Source organism: Panthera pardus, unplaced genomic scaffold (assembly GCF_024362965.1).
Source record: "Panthera pardus isolate Hobbes unplaced genomic scaffold, ASM2436296v1 HiC_scaffold_17, whole genome shotgun sequence".
NCBI lineage: Eukaryota > Metazoa > Chordata > Mammalia > Carnivora > Felidae > Panthera > Panthera pardus.
The window spans coordinates 87,561,887-87,581,487 of NW_026526732.1; the positions used below are offsets into that span (position 1 = coordinate 87,561,887).

Below are 19,601 nucleotides of genomic sequence, written 5' to 3' on the forward strand. Positions count from 1 at the left end.
AGAAATGGTGCCATCTTCTACTGCAGAAGCTGAGAAGGTTGGATATACTTGCTGTCTTTGAGGCCTGACAGCCTGAGTGCTGGCATCAACTAACCTTGGTCAGTTGGACATTCCCATCAGACTTTGAATCTGAAAGGAGTGATTCAAATAAGCAGAGTGTTTGGAATCCTGTTTTCAGAAGCACCACTACCAGTAGACATATACACAAACTTTCAGCTCTTTTTGAGGTCAGAGTTTGGCTACAATTTTGGTCATCCAGCTTCCTTTGGCTTCTATCTGTTTTCCAAAGCTCATTCTCCAGCCTTTCCAGAAATTCTGTGAGCTACCTAATATTCTTCCAATAAATTCTTTTTCTGCTTAATTTAATCATAATTGCTTTTTGTTGTTTGCAACAAGAATCCTTACGGGTATACACTTCAGTGAGATTTATTCTGTAAAAGTCAATTATAGTGTTTCAGACAATCACTTCCCCTCTCCCTCAGAACCCCATCCCACCCCTATAATCCGAATTTGGAGGTAAATAACATATGATAGTTTCCCTGGTAAATGAAAAGTGAAATCTGTTAGATTTTAAACCATGATCATTGATGTGCTTTTAAAACTGTTTTAAAGAGGGGTGGGATGGAGGGGAAAGTGGGTGATGGGCATTGAGGAAGGCACCTGTTGGGATGAGCACTGGGTATTGTATAGAAACCAGTTTGACAATAAATTTCATATTAAAAAAAAAACAACTGTGTTTTAAAACCAACAACCAACCAACCATGATTATAAGAGCAATTTATCTTCAAATAAAATGATTATGAATAAGAATGAGTCCTCTGATAAACCTGGAAGATTATTCAAACTTAGAATAAGCATATTTCAAACTCAGGGCCAAGTATGTCAAGATGAAAAATGTGTGTGGCAAAAATATGTGGTGGTTAATGCATATATTTATATTTTCCAGTTATAATGCACTTGGTATATTATTGCTTAGTCAATTCACTGAATTTTCAAACACTTCTACAAAATAAAGAATTATGGAGAGCCAATGAAGTACCTTTCAACTACTTAATATATGCAAAAGATATAAATTATAAAAATACAAAGGCTGTAAGTTATATAATTATGCTGGTCTATACAATTAATTAACATAGTCTATCCAATTATAAATAAAAATATACTCTAGTATTCTGAAAATAAGCAAGTGTTTTAGCTGTTCCTCCAGATAGTTATTTGTTCATTTATTAACATCAGAGGCATTAACACAATGCTAAAAATAAAACATGCATCAATTATACAACACATACAAAAACCTCTGTCCACCACAACTGGTGGATGCAAACAGACCTTCTATCCACCCTTAGTGCATTATTATTTTCACAAGTAAAACAGGAAAGGAAAATAGTGAATTTAATGCTATTCAGCACCTTTAGTAAAGTCAAAAGACTTAAACATCTCCATATATCAAAAACATTTGCATCTGTATCCCCAAACATGTAATTATTTTGTTCCATTTTTAACATGAATTATTTTATTTACATTACTTTTTAGTTCAACAAATTGTAATATTTAAAAATTATCTAAATTCATAAAAGTATTTCATAAATTTCAACACTTACTATGTACATACAAGAAAGTCCATGAAAAAAGTTAAAGAAATATAGTCAGAAAGTTCAAGCAACACTACCAAATTTAGCAAAATTCCAACCAAATCTACGCAGAGGGCATTCAAACATTCAAAAATCTCTAGATGCTGCTAACATGAACATGAAAAGTTCCAGTAATAAAAGTCAGTATGAGAAATAATGTTGAAATCACCAGTAGAAAATATATTTTAATAGGCATGACATATGTTTAATAGCAATAGTGATAATGACTTTTCTAGAAAACTTTTTTAACATGTCATCTAGGAACTACTTGGTTTGACTGGGCTAGAGTTGATTTCTTCAAAAAATATACTTTAGCAGCCATAGTTTTATTTCCAGTTAAAACATAGTAAAATGTTAAAAGTAAAATTTATAATTAACTAAATAATACCCCAATACTAGAAAATTTAAAATCTCATGCTATTCTAGTGATAATGGCCTTTAATATGATGTGTCCGATGTGAGAATTGTGGAAAGCCAATAATAAACAATCAGATATACATATGGGCTTAAAGTTTCACTGAAATACTTATGTAGCAAAATATATGAAAAAGTAATAGAAAAGTAAAAAGATAAAATTAAAAAAATATTGCACAGCCACATTACCTAGAAAGTAAAGTTGATGTTTAAAAAGCTCTAAACATGGATGATATAAATTATCTTCCATACAAAAAGGTATAAATAGTCTTAGAACTATCAGCATCTACAGCTTAATATAATACATTATTTGAATCATTGTTGAATGAGGTAATTATCAAGTCTCTAACAATGTTTTTATCCTATTGGAAATATTTGAGGGCAGCAACCAGAAAGAATTTCTCTAAAAATATTTCCGAATCAAGAACAGCTATATGTGCAGCTCTCCCAATGAGTGAATCAGCTGTATTGGGCAATGCATTGATGACATTATATCGAACCAAGTTACAGTCCTTGCTTTGCAGAACTGGGCGAAGCAAGTTGTGGATCATTTCTGAATAGATCTGTCCTATGGAACAAATAGAAAGTAGGAAAATTAGTTCATGTAAGTAACTGAAAAAAATTCTATGCCAACTTTTATGTAATTTATAAAATTTAGTTTTATTATTTCCATTTAAAGCAGAAAAATGTCTTTTAAAAGGTTTTCTTTTTCTTTGACCATCATTTTTGAGATGATTTTATAAAAAATATAAATAACCACATTATTTATCTAGCCAAGTAAAAATTGCAAATTTATTGTAAATTCTTGTCAATTTGATACTTTAATTCAAAGCAATGAATATAACAGAACAAACAGTTTTATTCAACATTAAGTCACTTATGACTTGTTGAACCATTGTGACAATAAGGTAGCCATGCTAAGACATTTTGCCTTCTACACAGTATAGGGAATAGTCAGTAATACTGTAATGGTATTGTATGGTGACAGATGGTAGCCACACTTGTGGTGAGCATAGCATCATGTACACAGAAGCTGAATCACTACACTGTTCACATGAAACTAATGTAACGTTGTGTGTCAACTATACTAAAAAAAAAAGACATTTTGCTTTTTATAACTTTTAAAACTTGAACCTATAGCAAGTACTTTAAAAATGTTTGTGGCATTCAACTGTATTCCACATATTTCCACATTATTCTGAGCAAAAACAGCAACTTCCTATAGTCAGAAAGACAATGTGAGTTTGGCTCAAAAGTCAAGGGTTTCACCCTTGGGTTTATTTTTTTTTCACCCAAGGGTTTATTTAATGCTTGGGTCCTGCTTTTAAATCCAAAATTGTGCTCCTGTCTCCCTCTCTTTGGTTAATTCTTACAATGAATTTATTGAGCTCATTCTAAGCATAAGAGATGAAGGTTGTGTGTGTGTGTGTGTGTGTGTATACACACGTATATATATACACATATATATATACATATATATACATATATACACACGTGTATATATACATATATACGTATATACATATATATTCGTATATATATACATATATACGTATATACATATATATTCGTATATATGTATATACGTATATATATATATACGTGTGTGTATATGTATATACGTGTATATATATATATACGTGTGTGTATATATATATACGTGTGTGTATATGTATATACGTATATATTATATATACGTGTGTATATATAATATATACGTATATATACGTGTATATACGTGTATATATACGTATATATTATATATATATATAAAAGCACAAAGTTCCTTACGAGGGGCAAACAGTTTTTAATGCTTGTGTATCACCACCTTACTATAGACGAGTGCAAACATATATCCATGGACCTGTGGATTTTAGGGAGGCAAGTATCAAATTTCTGAGGAGAGGCAGAGTTTATCCCTGAGGAATCATGAGAGAGGAAAAGAATATGGAAGTACATTTAGAGAAAGGAGAGAGAGATATTTGAGAGATTATTATCACATAAATTCATACAAAACTTTTTCTCTCACCTCTTCTCTTAGTTTTCATTATGATTGTCAAGCTGAATTTCTGGTTCTACGCTACTTAAAAAGTATTTTTACATAGGAAGAAATCCAAACCTGTCTTTATTAGATTCCTCCTGCCCCCTAGTGGCAAAGATCACTGTTAAAACAAAGGGCATTTCTCTAGTTTTTGTGACCCATCTGGAAGTTAAATCTCTTCTTAATTTATCCTTAAATCCCTGCTAGAACAGAAGTTAATAATAATAATTAAAAAAAGGTTATTTTGATGTCACAAAATGCTAAAAAAATATGTGTTAAATGAACAGAGCACCCATTGTGTGCCAGGCATCATGCCAGGCAATGCCAATACAAATATATGTAAGGGAGAGTCCCTGCCTAAAGAGGCTGCTCACTGTTAAACTGTGGAAAATGCAAAGGATTAAGAGTTCATTTAAAAATCAGCCTCATTCCAAAAAAGGGACTGAGGAAATATGGGAAGGTAGGACACCTGTGTTTTTGCCCTAAGCCTGTAGTTAATTAATCACCAGTGACTTTGGATCAGCCACTTAGCATCTCTGGGCCTCAATTATAAAATGAGCCAACAAGACCCAAGTCTCCTTCTGGCTCTAAATAGCTATGATTTAAATTTCTTTTATTATTCAAAACTAGCAAAAGAATACATAAAATCCTTATTACTTTATTAAAGTGAGGTACGTCTTTGCTGCCATCTTTGATGAAAAGCAAGATACAGCAGAACACGCAGCATGATTGTTACCATAATCACCAATCCCAACAATTGTGAGGAAATCAAAGTACAGATTACCTTCGAGGCAGCAAAAGCAGCATTTGTAATTAGATAAAAGAACTCTTTCATAAGAATGATGGTTTTATTGGCAAAAACACCACATGGCAGGAGAAAAGAAAGGAAAAAAAAGAGTAAGGATAGATGTTAATAACAGTGGATGGAAAAGGAAATAAAGGGAGAGATGAGAGGAAGAAAGAAAGGGACTACAAGAAAAATTTGGGAAAAAGCTCATGTTGTAGATACAACTATTTGAAATACTTCTTTTTTTTTTTTTGAATACATAGAGATTTTACTGAGAAACTGATAAATAACTCAATGTAAAATAATGAATCAAAGTCATAGGCAGGCATTTCAAAGAATAATATGATCAATTAACATAGGAAAAAAGTTTTAATTTCATTTGTAGTTGGTGAAATACAAATACAAATCACAATGGGATGCACTGTCAGAGGAACAAATGGAAATAAAATACTTCTAATTTACTTAGTTACCTGACTGTTTGTCCTTTAAAGCGGTTTTACACATTTCAATACGGGCAGAGTGATAAGGAACGTAGCGATCCTGTAGAGATCCCACTAGCACAACATTTTTGAAATAGTGAAGCCCTATGAAGAAAAAATATGGAATTATAATGCAGTAAGTAACCAGATTTAAATTAGTAAGTTAATTTAAATTAACTTTTAATATATTCAGTTAAATTTAATATTTAATAATTTAATTTAATAAATAATAAATTTAATAAAAATTAAATAAAAGTTAATTTAAATTAACTTTTAATTTTATATTAAATATATTGTGTTTAATATATTATATTAATTAATTATATTCTATTAAATATATTATATTAATATATTAGATTTAATATATTAAGTGACCACAATTTTTTAATTTCCTCAGTAGTACTAATAAGTTTATGGCTTTTTAAATCTGATGAATTCATTCTCCAATTTCCATATATTATCTACAAAAAAAACCCTACCTTCATTGTTATGTAGTTTACATGCTGGTATGAGAAATGTGTGTTTGTGCTGAGTGAGAGCAAGGACTGTGACATGGTAGTGCGTGGGTACGAGAGAGATTATATAGGGTGGGATAAAATTCTACAAGGAAGTATTTTATGACCTTCTTACTTTCTAAAAGATAATCCTCAATATTTAGGGCTGTTTCCTAAAGAAACAAAATCATACTTTTCCATAAGAACAAACAGTACACCCTATATGAAATCATTTAAAGCTGATTTTTAAGTTCTCATCTGACTCTTGCCTAATATTAATATTTTCTCCTTATTGAAGTATGATGTCAAGAGAATACATACTTAAGATTTTTCAATAAAAATAGCAGGTTTGTGATCCATCCACGGATTTTAGTCAGGTTCTTCTATTTTTATTTTTCAGCAAACTACATGAATTTAGGTCTTGTGATCCTTTGAACTAATTAACTCATTTAAACACTGAAAAACCAAGTTCCTGTCCACTTTACTACCAGTAATGTTTTTTCTTAAATACTCTTGGATTGCTAGTGGGGCCTTAAAAAAAAAAAGTTTATTTATTTTTGAAGGGGGGGGGGGCGCGGGAGGGGCAGAGACAGAGGGAGACAGAATCCCAAGCAGGCTCCACACTGTCAGCACAGAGCCTGATGCAAAGGCTGGAATTCACAAAACCCATGAGATCATGATCTGAGCTGAAATCAAGAGTCGGAGGCTTAACCAACAGTTGGCTCCCCGCCTTTTTAAAAAAATGTTTATTTTTGAGAGAAAGAGAAAGAGAAAGAGAGCATGCACAAACAGGGGAGAGGCAGAAAGAGAGGGGGACAGAGGATCCGAAGAGGGCTCAGCACTGACAGCAGGGACCCTGATGCAGGCGAACCCACAAACCATGAGATCATGAGCTGAAGTTTAGGACACTTAACCAACTGAGCCACCCAGGCACCCCACTACCAGTAATGTTCTAATTTTACTATGTATTACTAATTTTGCTATGTAGCTCAGACTAATAAATAAAAAATAAGAAATTCATGTGGTTATTAAATAAGATACAAGCCAATAATGACAATACATTAGGATTGGGGTGCTTAGTTTAGGTCATATAATTTTGTTCTGGAACATTCCAGAGTAAAATTTTGATACTTTTTGCCTACTGAAATTCAGGGTTAGAGACAGGCCAATTGTGGGGACTACTGTGGATCCAGAATATCCAGAGCACCTTTGTAGATACTCCTTTCTCTCTTGGAACTTATGATCCTAATAATGAGAGATTCTAGACACACATACGGGCAGGTGGGACTGTATTTACCCTCTATGTCAAATATAAGGTCATTCTCCCTTTTTCTCAATGAGAAGATAACCCTCTGTGGCAATCTGGATATATAAAACTTCAGGGATATAAATGAAATAATCAAATGTCTGTAACAGGAATTAATTCAATTACATATATTTAAAATCACATTTGAGAAAAATATTAACAAAAATTATTTTTTCCCTTCATTCTCACATTTCGTGTGACAAACTAATTCTACTTTTAGCATGACTTGACACCTTGGCGTTACTCTGGGAATCACCTGTGTGTCCTAGAGCAGAGGTCTTCAAACTGGTATACATCTACCTTCAGGGGTAATTTAAGACTTTCCATGCACTTGAAGCTGTATGTTATATATGCACAGAGTTATACATACAATGTCACATTGTATATTAATTATACTTCAATTAAAAAAAAAAAAAACTCTAGATGGTGAGGATGGGCATGTATAGCTTTAAGGAAACTGAATTCTAGATCTCAACTTCTGTATGAGGGTTTTCCTAAAAATGACTTGTCCTTCTCCCACTTTATTAGAGAAAGGCATTTCTCCAATCTATTTCAGATTTTATTGTGGCATATGGCCTGAGGTATAAAAGTCTCTGGGGGAATGAAGCAAAATACGAATGAAATACAATGTTTTCTGACAAAAATAAGTTTGACTTGACTGTATGACAATAAGAATTAGCACTGCCAATTAGATTTTATGGCACACAAGTTCTAGAAACTGTATGAACTGAATATGTAACTCCAACTGAATGAATTTATATTTTTATGAAAATATAATTACAGGAAGTATGTACTACCTTATATGCCAGAAAATATATCCTTTGCCACTATTTAAAATTATAGAAAATATTTTTTAGGTGTCACCCTAAAATTATACAAGGGGTACACACTTCTTCAAAATTCTTTTAAGGGGAAGCCCAAACCGTGAACAAAACTGTCCTGTAGTATACCATCTTTAGTTCTCCCCAAGCTGTTCTAGGTACTGTGCTTTCTGAATCTAAGTATGATGCTGTTTACTAAAATTTTATCCCAAGTCGCATGAAACCAGCCTATGTAACAGCATAGCTGGCTTTTTCGTTTTTCTGAAAGATATATATTCGTGTTCCCCATAAAGGGCTATCATACTGTGCAACTTCAGGTGTCATAAGAATGACACTTCTTGGGGCTGCGCATTGCACAGCCTATGGCAGCCTTGCTAGGTAACATTCATTTGTGTGCTTTGCTAAATGACTATTTTTCCTTAAACTGCCAGCACCTTCTATCCCCTCTTCAGTCTTACCTCATGACCTTGCTTCCTCTTTCACTGAAAAATATAGAAGAATCAGAACAGAACTTCCACATGCTCCTATCTTAACCAAACTAACCTACCATACCTGTGACTTCATGTTCTGTCTTTGCTCTTCTACTGATGAGCTGTGTATGTTCCCACCTTACGCCAGCCCTTTCACTAGAATGTGAGATGCCATTCCCTCCTTCCTAGTTAAAGACATGGCTGTAGTAGCTGTCTTGTCCCTTATCATCAATTTTCTCTTTTGTATGAATCATTATTATTAATAAAACACTGCAATATCTCCCATTAAACAAAAAATTAATGAACCTGTCCTTAGACTCTATACTCCCAATGACCACCCAATTTCTTGGCACTGTTTTATTTCTATACCATATATTGTAAGAATAGGCATTATATTAACATCTATTTTTTCAAAATAATAGCTCCTTGCAGAGATTGACATGCTTCTACAGGGAAATGACAGTACAGTACTGTACTTTTTTTTCAATGTTTATTTATTTTAAGAGAGAGAGGGAGAGAGGGAGTGTAAGTGAGGGAGGGGCAGAGAGAGGGAGAGAGAGAATCTCAAGCAGGCTCTGTGTTGTCAGTGTGGATCCTGACATGGGGCTCAATCTCACCAACCGTGATATCACGACTTAAGCTGAAATCAAGAGTTGAACGCTTAACTGACTGAGCCACCCTGGTGTCTGACAGTACTGTACTTTAAAAATGCATTTTAGAAGTTAGTAGTCTAATTTTAATAACAGTTTTTCAACAACAATGCGTTAATACTAATATTGTGCTTCTGCATGGCAGGTTTACTTTATTAGCCAAGAACCAAGTTAGTTAAATAGACTATGGCTCAGAGGGTACCTGGGCGGCTCAGGCGGTTGTCTGACTTCAGCTCAGGTCATGATCTCACAGTTTGTGGGTCTGAGCCTACTGTTGGGCTCTGCACTGATGGCTCAGAGCCTGGAGCCTGCTTCAGATTCTGTGTTTAATTAGAGTTCAGTTACAATTTTAACAATCTTGGGAGGTAGAATGCAAAGAAGTGAGGTCAAAGTTTTGCAAAATGCAAAGTTTTTTGAGGTATTTCAAAAAACTAAGTAATTTAGAAGACAGAGTACGATTAAAATGATGAAAGAAGAGTTAGCAAAAGAAAACAATATGTTCAGGTTTAGACATATTCAGTTTGATATGTAAGTAGAGATGTCTAGAGGGTAAATGAAGACTGGAATTCATTGATAAGGTCAGTGTGGAGGTGTAAAATCTAGGTATATATTGGGCAATCTAGTGGGTACTCTGAGAGTAGACGAGCATTAAATGAGAGAGGGCATCAAGAAAGCTTTTAATAGCAGGTAGTATTTGAGTTTAACTTTAGAAGATGAAGATAATTTGTTTTTGTTTTTTTTTTTAAGTCTGTCCATTTATTTTGAGAGAGAGAGTGTGTGTGTGCATGAGCAGGGGAGGAGCAGAGAGAGAGAATCCCAAACAGGCTCCATGCTGTTAGTGCAGAGCTCGACATGGAGCTCAAACTCACAAACCGTGAGATCATGCATGACCTGAGCTGAAACCAAGAGTCCAACATGCAACTGGACTGAGCCACCCAGGCGCCCTGAAAAGAATCAGTTCTAAAAAGATGAGTAAACACATGGGGAGGGATGGTGGTAGAAAAAGCATGGGTGAGTGCAGCATAAAACATGTGTGGCATGACTAAAACAAAGGATATATCTGTGGGAAGAGCAGGATATGAAATCAGTAAAAGAATCAGGAACCAGATTATAAAGGATTTGATGTTGTAAGTCATGGAATTTAAACCTCATCCTGAAAGCCACAAGCCATCATGAAAAGATTTTTCAAACAGGAGCAATATGGCCTGATGTAATTTTCAGAAGATAATTTTATCTAAAGAAGAAGTAAGACTGGGGAGAAAGGGGCACAGAGGAGGCAGAGTAACCAGTTTGGAGGCCATAGCAATAACTTCAGCAAGAGTGATGAAGGTTGAACTAAGAAAATAGCAAAGAAAAGAAAGAGAAGCCTCTATTAGTTACTAAGAAGGCTGAATGTTTCAGGGCTTAGTAACTAAGCAGATGTGTGGGGAGAATGAGAAGGAGTCTAGAAGACAACTTCCAGGTTTTTGGTTGTGCAGACTGTGTTAGATGTAGAATTGAGAGAAGTGAATCTGAGGGGAAAGATGAGGTATCTAAAAATATTGCATTTGGGGCAACCATGAGACATCTAAGCAAATGTATTTATTTAGTAGGCAGCTGGACATGTAAGTCTAGAATACAGCCTAGAGGACTAAAGTAAAGATACATACTTGAGTTACCAACGGTGAAGATGGATATGAAATGATGTTGTCAAAGAAGAATGTACAGAGTGAGAAGAGCAGATGACAGAAGCTGGAGCCCAAGAACACCTATATTTAGGGGGCAAGGAGAGAAAAGGAATCCACGTCGGAAGCAAAGAGCCAACATGGAAGAAAATCAGGAAAGGCTGATAAAGAGTGGGAGGTAGGAAAGTATTTCAAGAAGGAGGGTATTTTCAATAGTCACAAATGACAGCATGTTCAACTAAAAGAAAGAAAAGAGATACTTGGATATGGCAAGTTTCAATGGAGAGGTGAGGACAGAAATCAGATTATAATGGATTGAAGAGTGAAATAAAAGGTGAGGAAGTAGTGAAAGTAATTGTTTTCTTTTTTTATGAGGCTCAATTCTTATTAAAAAAGAGAAACAGGGGTGCCTGGATGGCTCAATCGGTTAGGTGTCTGACTTTGGCTCAGGTCATAATCTTGCTATTCACGAGTGTGAGCCCTGCATTGGGCTCTGTGCTGACAGCTCAGAGCCTGAAGCCTGCTTCAGATTCTGTGTCTCCCTCTCTCTCTCTGCCCCTCCCCTGCTTGCACTCTGTCTCTGTCTCTCTCTCTCAAAACTAAATAAAGATTAAAACAAATTAAAAAAAAAAAGAAATAGAACAACATAGAATCAGTGATCAAAGGAGGTATCTATTATTATTAAAACTTAAGATGGGAGAAAACAAAATAACTTTATATGTTAAGGAATTAGTCACTGAAAGGAGAATGTTGAAAGACAGAGAGAAGGAATGGGTTCCAAAACAGAAAGGGAAATTATTCTTGCACCATAGATATATATCTTTTATTGAACTATAAGGAAAGCACAGGTGTGGTCATGTTTGTAGCTAAAAAGAAAGGAAGTAGGAAAATTCTTGCTTGCTAGCCTTGACTCGCAGATAAAGTAGGAAAAAAAAGTCATTTGTTGAAGTGAAGGTAGCAGTGGTAGTTAGAAGTTTGATGAGAAGAGGTAAAACCTGCAAAAGCTTCTAGGGAATGGTTAAGACGCTATTAGAGTTAACTAGATGGTAACTCCATGGATCTACCGTGGTAGTGATTTGCAAGTCTGTATGATCCACTTTGGTAGAGCTCAACAAGCCAGGTAAAGAAACGGTAACACAGGTTGCTAGATGGCCATGATGATAATACCTGGGGTAATAATGTATGAATGATAAAGATGATAAATCATGGGGTCTTGGATGGAACAGGAAGGGAGTGAACCATGAAGGACAGGGTAATTTAAGAAAACTTAGTAGGGATCTTAAATAGTCTGAAAAGCAGATGAGAGTAAGGGAATGAGTGAGAGAATAGAATACTGTTGTCTCAGAATGGAAAATTGATTGAAATTTCAGGAGTGGAATGCAGCCATGAGTAGGGTTCCAAGTGGAGCGGAATGGAAGGTTACTATAGTTGAGAAAGCCTCTATTATGCTTGATGATCATCTAAAGGGTTGACTTAATCAAATTCCCAAAAATGATGCCAAGATTAGGTATATTAAGATCCAAGAAGAATATCTTCTCAAGTGTAATTATGTATTTGTCAATGAACTCTTACTGGGGTTCTCACTGAATATGTGAGGAGTGACCAGGAGATCATTATATTAAAGATGACTAGGGGTGCCTGGGTGGCTCAATCGGTTAAGTGTCTGACATTGGCCTAGATTATGATCTCGCAGTTGGTGGGTTCGAGCCCCGTGTCGGGCTCTGTGCTGACAGCTCAGAGCCTGGAGTCTGCTTTGGATTCTGTGTCTCCCTCTCTCTCTGACTCTCCCCCACTCACGCTCTGTCTCTGGCTCTCAAAAATGAATAAACGTTAAAAAAAAAAAAGAAAAAAGAAAAAAGAAGATGACTAGAAGGTAGCAGAGCTTGGATGGTACAAATCCAAAGGAAAGTTTTATGACAACAGAGGAGTAATCATTGCAGTTTGAAAAGGAAAGCAAGAGGACTATTTCCTCCCCTCTCAGTAGTATACAGTATATGAGAAACTGAGCTTCTCCTGTAGCAGGAGTTAGCAAGGAATGGCCTGTGGGATCTGGCCTGCTGCTTTTTTCTTTTCTTTTTATTTGAAATAAAATTGTTGTTAATAAAATTGAAATAAAAGTTGTTGTTGTTACTGTTTTTTTTTTAACACAGCCACACTCATTTATGTATTGTCTGTGTCTGTTTTTGTGCTACAATGCAACAGAGATCACATGGCCTGCAAAGCCAAAATATTTATCTGGCTCTTCAGAGAAAAAGTTTGCCAATATCTGCTCTACAACCAGAGGGAGTGGGGAAATGAGAGTAGGCTGGGGAAGTATCTAGTTTTCACTTATGTCTCCATTTTCTAAAGGAAATGGAGAGAGCATTCTTTGAAGAAGATAAACATTTGAGTCTGTTCCACTCAAATGGAGATTTCAAAGGACACAGTGGAAAAAAATATGGTAGGGAGACATGAGTGTGAGGGTGAGACAGGAAGAGATGGTAAAGTCAGAGGTAAAGTAATTTATAGACAGTGAGGATGGCAAAGTAGTAGTTGAGGCACTCAGGTTGTAAAAACCTGCAATGTAACGCAAGATAGGGACTATATTTAATAATCAGTTAATAAGAGATGAGTAACAAGATTCATCCAGTAGTAAGAATCTGTAGAGGATATAATTATTAATAGTTTATTTTCTGACATTTTCCAGAAGAGCTTTATTGCCATTGAATAGGAAGGTACAAAAATATGTGGCATTTAATAAAAAGGGTTAAAGACTGAGGTGGGGGCAGGAGGGCCAGGATACGCAGAGGCCTAGTTGCCAAACTGACTTATGATTAGTACTAAATTATAAATGTCAAAAAGTTAAGGATAATTTCGAAGTACCTGTGTTTACACAACACAAATACAATCCATTAAAATCAAACAACTATGTTATTAATTGCTTAGCTTTAATTAGGAGTCTATTTCATTATTAAAAAATTATAGTTGACTGGGGCACCTGGGTGGCTCAGTTGGTTAAGTGTCTGACTTCAGCTCAGGTCATGATCTCATGGCTTGTGAGTTTGAGCCCCGTGTCAGGCTCTGTGCTGATAGATCAGAGCCTGGAGGCTGCTTTAGATTCCCTCTCTCTTTGCTCCTCCCTCTCTCTTTCAAAAATAAATTAACGTTAAAAAATTACAGTTGACTGATACTTTTTTATTTTTAATTTTTTAAATATTTATTTACTTTTGAGAAAGGGAGAGAGACAGAGTGTGAGTGGCAGAGGGGCAGAGAGAGAGGGAGACACAGAATCTGAAGCAGGCTTCAGGCTCTGAGCTGCCAGCACAGAGCCCGACATGGGGCTTGAACTCATGAACCATGAGATCATGACCTGAGCCGAAGTCAGACACTTAACTGACTGAGCCACCCAGGGACGCCTGACTGATACTTTTTTAATCACCAGAAAGACATGTTGATAATTTATTTGCTAAAGGCTTATTTTAAATAGGCTTTCAAGTGAATATTTTCAAAACTCTTACCGTATACTTACCTGCTTTATTACTAAGCTTGTATAAGAAAGTTTGGCGGGGGTCTGAATGATCTCGACATGTCAGTTGTAAAAGAGAACCTGATTTTTTCCATTTCTGCATAAACCACAGACCTAGAGAGTTATAGATGACATGTGAGTAAAAGTGGAAATATAGGGTAACATATGTCAAGATTATTAATTTTAAAATACATTTCACTTCAAAAATGACATCTACCAAACTAGCATTTTCTTAGCTAATAACAAATATATTTGCAAAATATTTCCTTTTTCTGATAACAAATATAAACATATACATTTAACTATGGGTTAATGGTGGTTGACAGAGGGCTTGCTACTTCTAGCCTATTCAGTAATGAAATAGATAATGGTTTAAGAAGAACAAATTTGGGAAAATTATACCTTTAGATATATTTGTTCAAATTATAAAGAAGCAGAGATGGAAAAACTTCAAACACAGTAGTAGATCCAAATACTTAAGCACTGAATCTTCAGTCTAGAGATAAATATAGTTATGGAGGACTAATTGTATAAGGACTAACTCTTAGGATTAGCAATTGGTTAATGTTTTCTAGTAAGAGCTGATTATAATGAAGTTTCATATTTAATTGTATTTCTTTACAATGGTTGCTTATCAGTAACCCATACTTAAATGCATCTTCCTCTTAAATTAAGTGAAACCCCAATCACTCTGGAATGCGTTTTCAAAACTGTGCAATATCAATTTCTACTTTTGTTACTTCTGATATTACAGAGGGGAACAGGGGAAGAAGAGAAAAAAAACTCTTTAACTGATTAAATTTGCAACTAAAGTTTAGTGAAGAAATTCAAAATGCTGCATACTATTCACATTGGGTTCTAGTTTATGTTACTTACTGATTTCATCTTTTTCATGTCCTCTTTTTAAAATTATAAAAATCTACCACTATCCAAATCTATTTTGGATACCAGAGTTTGGAATGCGGCACAAGGAAACAGTATGGTTTCTTTGTCAATGAAAGTAAAAGAGAAAATGGAAATAAGAGTTTCAAGGCTCAATGCAAAGAGACAAATGAAATCTAATTTATTCTCACAATGGGAATCAATAGCCTAAACTACAAAAACTACTTAAAAAATCCAAGGGAAGAACCAAACCAAACAAAAGGCAAACCAAGTATCAGATTTTTCTTTTCTTTCTTGTTTTTGAGAGGGAGAAGGCGCAAGTGAGCAAGGGGCAGAAAGAGAATCCCAGGAGGGGCAGAGAGGGGGAGAGAGAGAGAAGAGAGATAAACAGGGCTCACCCGAAGTGGGGCTCGAGGTCACCCCAATGTGGGGCTCAAACTCATAACCTGAGCTGAAGTCCGATGCTTAACCAACTGAGACACCCAGGTGCCCCAAGTATCAGTTCTTTCTTAATGAGAATATTCATTCTAATCAAAATTGGGGTCTTAACTCTCATTTAATTTGTTCAAAAATTTTAGAATGTATTTTTTTCATAATATCCCCTTTTTTGTTACAAAATCAGATTTAACATCCTACATTTAATATTTTATAACTTTATAATACCTTAAATACAGGTGTTTCCTTTTTATCTGCTCAACTAATGGAACGACAGAATAGCCTGTTTATAAGATAAACATTTATTGAAAATATTTAGATAGTTTAACTAAAAACAGTTAAAAATGCTTTTGTGACTTCTGACATATATCATCTCAATATAATATTCATTTTCTGAGATGACTTTTATCAGCTTGTTTCATGTGCATGACAAAGTAGAAAAATAGCTGTATCTTTTGTTTCATCAATTCCAAGTATGTGACATATCAGCTCTAAAATAAACACTAGAAAACATTAAATCCGTATTTAAATTTTCTCCCCATGCTGTATTTTTTATATTGAACAATAAAACTTTTTACCTGTATTAACAAGAGCACTGCTATTGTAGAGTGTACCAAGATGAGGTCCAGAAAGAGATAAAAAGGTATGAAGTTTGTTGAGGTAATATCTAAACCTTGGCCTTGTAAGCACTGAACGGATTATTAAATTGCCCAACGAATGTCCAATAAAGCTTTAAGAAAAAAAAAGACATTTCTCCCATAGTATTAATTTTAAAAAGAAATATTAACGCTAATATCACTATACACTGATGTGAAATACTAAGAATTTGGAAATTTCGAGTATGTTTTAAATTATGGTTTGATACTTTGAAATGATGTAACTTAGGTTTTGAAGATAAAAATGTGAGAATGTAGTAGAAAATTCCTATTATATAATTTAAATGCATATTCTGCAGAAACAAGATATTGCTTATCAGAAAATTTATATTCATAGTTTGTAAGTGCTTAGAAACAAATACATTTTAAAAGTAAATTACAGTTTGACTGTATGATAAATGGGCCTCCTTAACCACACATTGCAATTATTACTCATTAAGTCACGATTTAAAACAAAATAATGAAATTGTACCTATAAAGGATAACTTAGGAGAAATTACATATCTTTTTCATTTGTTCTCTGGTCTACACTCTAAAGTGGGAGAGTTCTTTGAGTACTTTCAAGGCACAGATAAAATATGTGTATTATCTTACTATAAGTCTAAGATTATACCAAAAGAGTAACTAATATTTATAAAGCACCTCACTTTTATTAAGGAATAGTTTAAATCAAAAGAGCCTTTCTGCTTACCATCATTTTATAATAGATGGTATATTGATCCCTGGGAATAATAAGCAAGGAAAGAAGAGAGTTTGAAAGCTATCTTAAACTGGCTTATAGATACAGCTAGTGAGAAGCTCAGGATAAACTCCCCTCCCAAGGTGAAGTTCCTGAAGCTGTGGGGTGAGAGTTATGATGGTAACTAACAAGCCTCAATTAACCAGATAAGGCTTTTGAATAATGGTTGATTTTAATTGACAATCTAATCTAAAAGATGTAAGACTTTTGTGGATGAATGAAAAAACTAAAATATTATTTTCAAATGAATAAAAGGAATATAAGATCACTGTGTTAAATTTAGTAAACAAAAAGTTTACTAAACTTTTTGAGGCAGAATGATTAGTTTTGACTTTTTCTTTAAGTCCTACTATACTAGAACAAACAAACAAACATTTTTCTCTCTCCCATGTCTATCTACAGTATCTGCTTAAATTATGAGACTTATATTGGCTGATCATCATCTCTTGCTTGTGGAAAACAGACTTACAAAGTACAGTCATGAAATCTTGAAAGTACTTCTGTTGCTTCATTTGTTTGTATATATCCATTGCTCTATAATCTTTCTTATTGGTAACCACTTTATTGAGATATAATTCACGTAACATAAAATTCATTCATTTAAAATGTACAATTTAATAGTTTTAAGTGCATTCACAGAGTTGTGCAACCACCACAAGAGATTTTTAGAACATTTTCAACACCTCAAAAAAATCCTATACCCTTTAGCTATCACCTCCCCATTTGCCATCTCCCCGAGCCCTAAGTAATCATTAATCTACTTTGGTCTCTAGTTTGCCAATTCTGGATAATTCATATAAATGGAAACATATAATGGTCTCTCCCTAAAGTTTTAAAATTTTTTCTTTTCTCTTTAAATTGGATAAACTGAATTGTCTCCTATATTTCATAATAGTGCAACAAAACTACTACAAATTCTGTAATTTTTCTATAATTCACAGACATAAAAATGTTATATAATATTACAGATTATGATAAAAGTTACCTTATTTTTGAGACTGTTAGACTATATATCTGAATATACTGTATTATTTCATCTAGAAGGCGATCAGTCATGCTATCAAAATCAGCAAAAGTATCATTCTAAACAAAGGAAAACAGACATATTATATATTGAATATGAATAATCACATGAAAAACTGAATATAAACATTTTTAATTTAGGTATTAAAATATGGTTAAGATCAATGTTTTTTAGAGAAGCTGGTGAACAATATTCATTATATTAAAATGAGCAAGAGTAAATTTCTAGGAAAAGAAAAGATTCAGTGTTCTTAATAACACTTGCTTCATTAGGTTGGTTGTTTAGCCCACCATCCACATTTAACATAAGGTTATTTACAATGGTTTAAGTAATAAAATTTTTGCATAGAAATGTGAAATTCTAGAAATTTTGCGCATGTGAAGAGCTCATAAGTCACACTGTAAGTGATTTCAATTTCCTTGTGATACGTATTAATGTTAAATTTCATACAAATCAGAAAAGTTATTTCTAGTAGTAACAGACATTTTGTAGTAAGCAAATATTTAGGTAGAAAGCAATACAAAAATCTTTGTTTCCACTGGAAACACTGCTATAATACTGTACCTGATTTCTCTCAGACATAAGAAAATCAATTCTTCCCCCAGGCAGTCCAAGTTCAATGTAAGTTTTCACTAATCGGAGATCTGCACTGTTACCTAGAAAACGAAGACAATGAAAAATTATGTCTAAAGGATGAGCTAAAGCAAAAGATATAAAGTATATCATCATATATTTGAAGACCAATATATATCTGTCTTTAAATATATGATGTCTGCCAGTTTTGAACAGACAAAGCACTCTGAAATACAGTCCTCAGTTTTCATTTCAAAGCTGATTTCCATTAGCCAGACAATGTCTTTCACACCTGGTTTCTTAGGAGTTTTGGTCACATTGATGCTTTCACTTTCCTATCTGACGGTGTATTTGTTATACTGTTAGCTTTGGAGATTGCTGAATGTGGTTGCTGTGAATGACTGACAGAAGTACTCCTTCCATCACTATTATAGTTGATCATTTAACAAACCTTGAATGTGTTTCAGATTTAATCTGTTCACTTCCTTTGGCGGTATTGCAACAGTTAAATAGAAATAAAATTCCATTTACATAATCTAAGAGAGTTTATTTTAATTACTAACTTAAAAGATATCTGTAAATACAGAATACTTATTAGATATAATACATAACATAAAAATAATTATTGCTTTTAAAAATTAGTGGCTTTTTGGTTACTTCCTTTGATTTAATTAGCAATGTAAAGATGTTCCCGATTATTGGATTTCTACTTTACCCTCCCAATATTTTTATCTTTTAGATATTTCAAGCATTGATAGAGATAACTGTTTTATTCCTGATTTTACAAGGAATACTACTAGTGTTTCACTACAAAGTATATGTTTTCCACTGGCTGAGAATATATATGCTTAATCATATTAATAAATCAGATTAATGCTTTTTAAAACTTAAGGTTTGGTGCTTAGTGGTCAAAACTGGGAATGGACATTGAATTTTATCAATAGTTTCTTACTTGATTTGCTGATGTAGTTATATTTTATTAATAAATTTCCTTTATTATTAAGTAAATTTCCTTATATGTACTTATCTT

The 19,601-nt window shown here is 33.9% G+C and overlaps 1 protein-coding gene across 14 annotated transcripts in view; it reads right to left on the minus strand.

The window, feature by feature from the left end:
• Nucleotides 1-1,202: 1,202 nt before the first annotated feature.
• The window catches only part of FAM135A (family with sequence similarity 135 member A), a 120,474-nt gene continuing 102,075 nt past the window's right edge, over nucleotides 1,203-19,601 (minus strand). For all 14 annotated transcript variants that reach the window (XM_019417663.2, XM_053904762.1, XM_053904763.1 and 11 more), the window contains 6 exons: nucleotides 18,563-18,654; nucleotides 17,960-18,057; nucleotides 16,158-16,309; nucleotides 14,266-14,376; nucleotides 5,344-5,457; nucleotides 1,203-2,613 (listed from right to left, as the gene is read on the minus strand). In XM_019417663.2, the coding sequence (XP_019273208.1) occupies nucleotides 2,408-2,613; nucleotides 5,344-5,457; nucleotides 14,266-14,376; nucleotides 16,158-16,309; nucleotides 17,960-18,057; nucleotides 18,563-18,654 (773 nt within the window). In that variant the 3' untranslated portion in view covers nucleotides 1,203-2,407. The remainder of the gene's footprint in view (nucleotides 2,614-5,343; nucleotides 5,458-14,265; nucleotides 14,377-16,157; nucleotides 16,310-17,959; nucleotides 18,058-18,562; nucleotides 18,655-19,601) is intronic.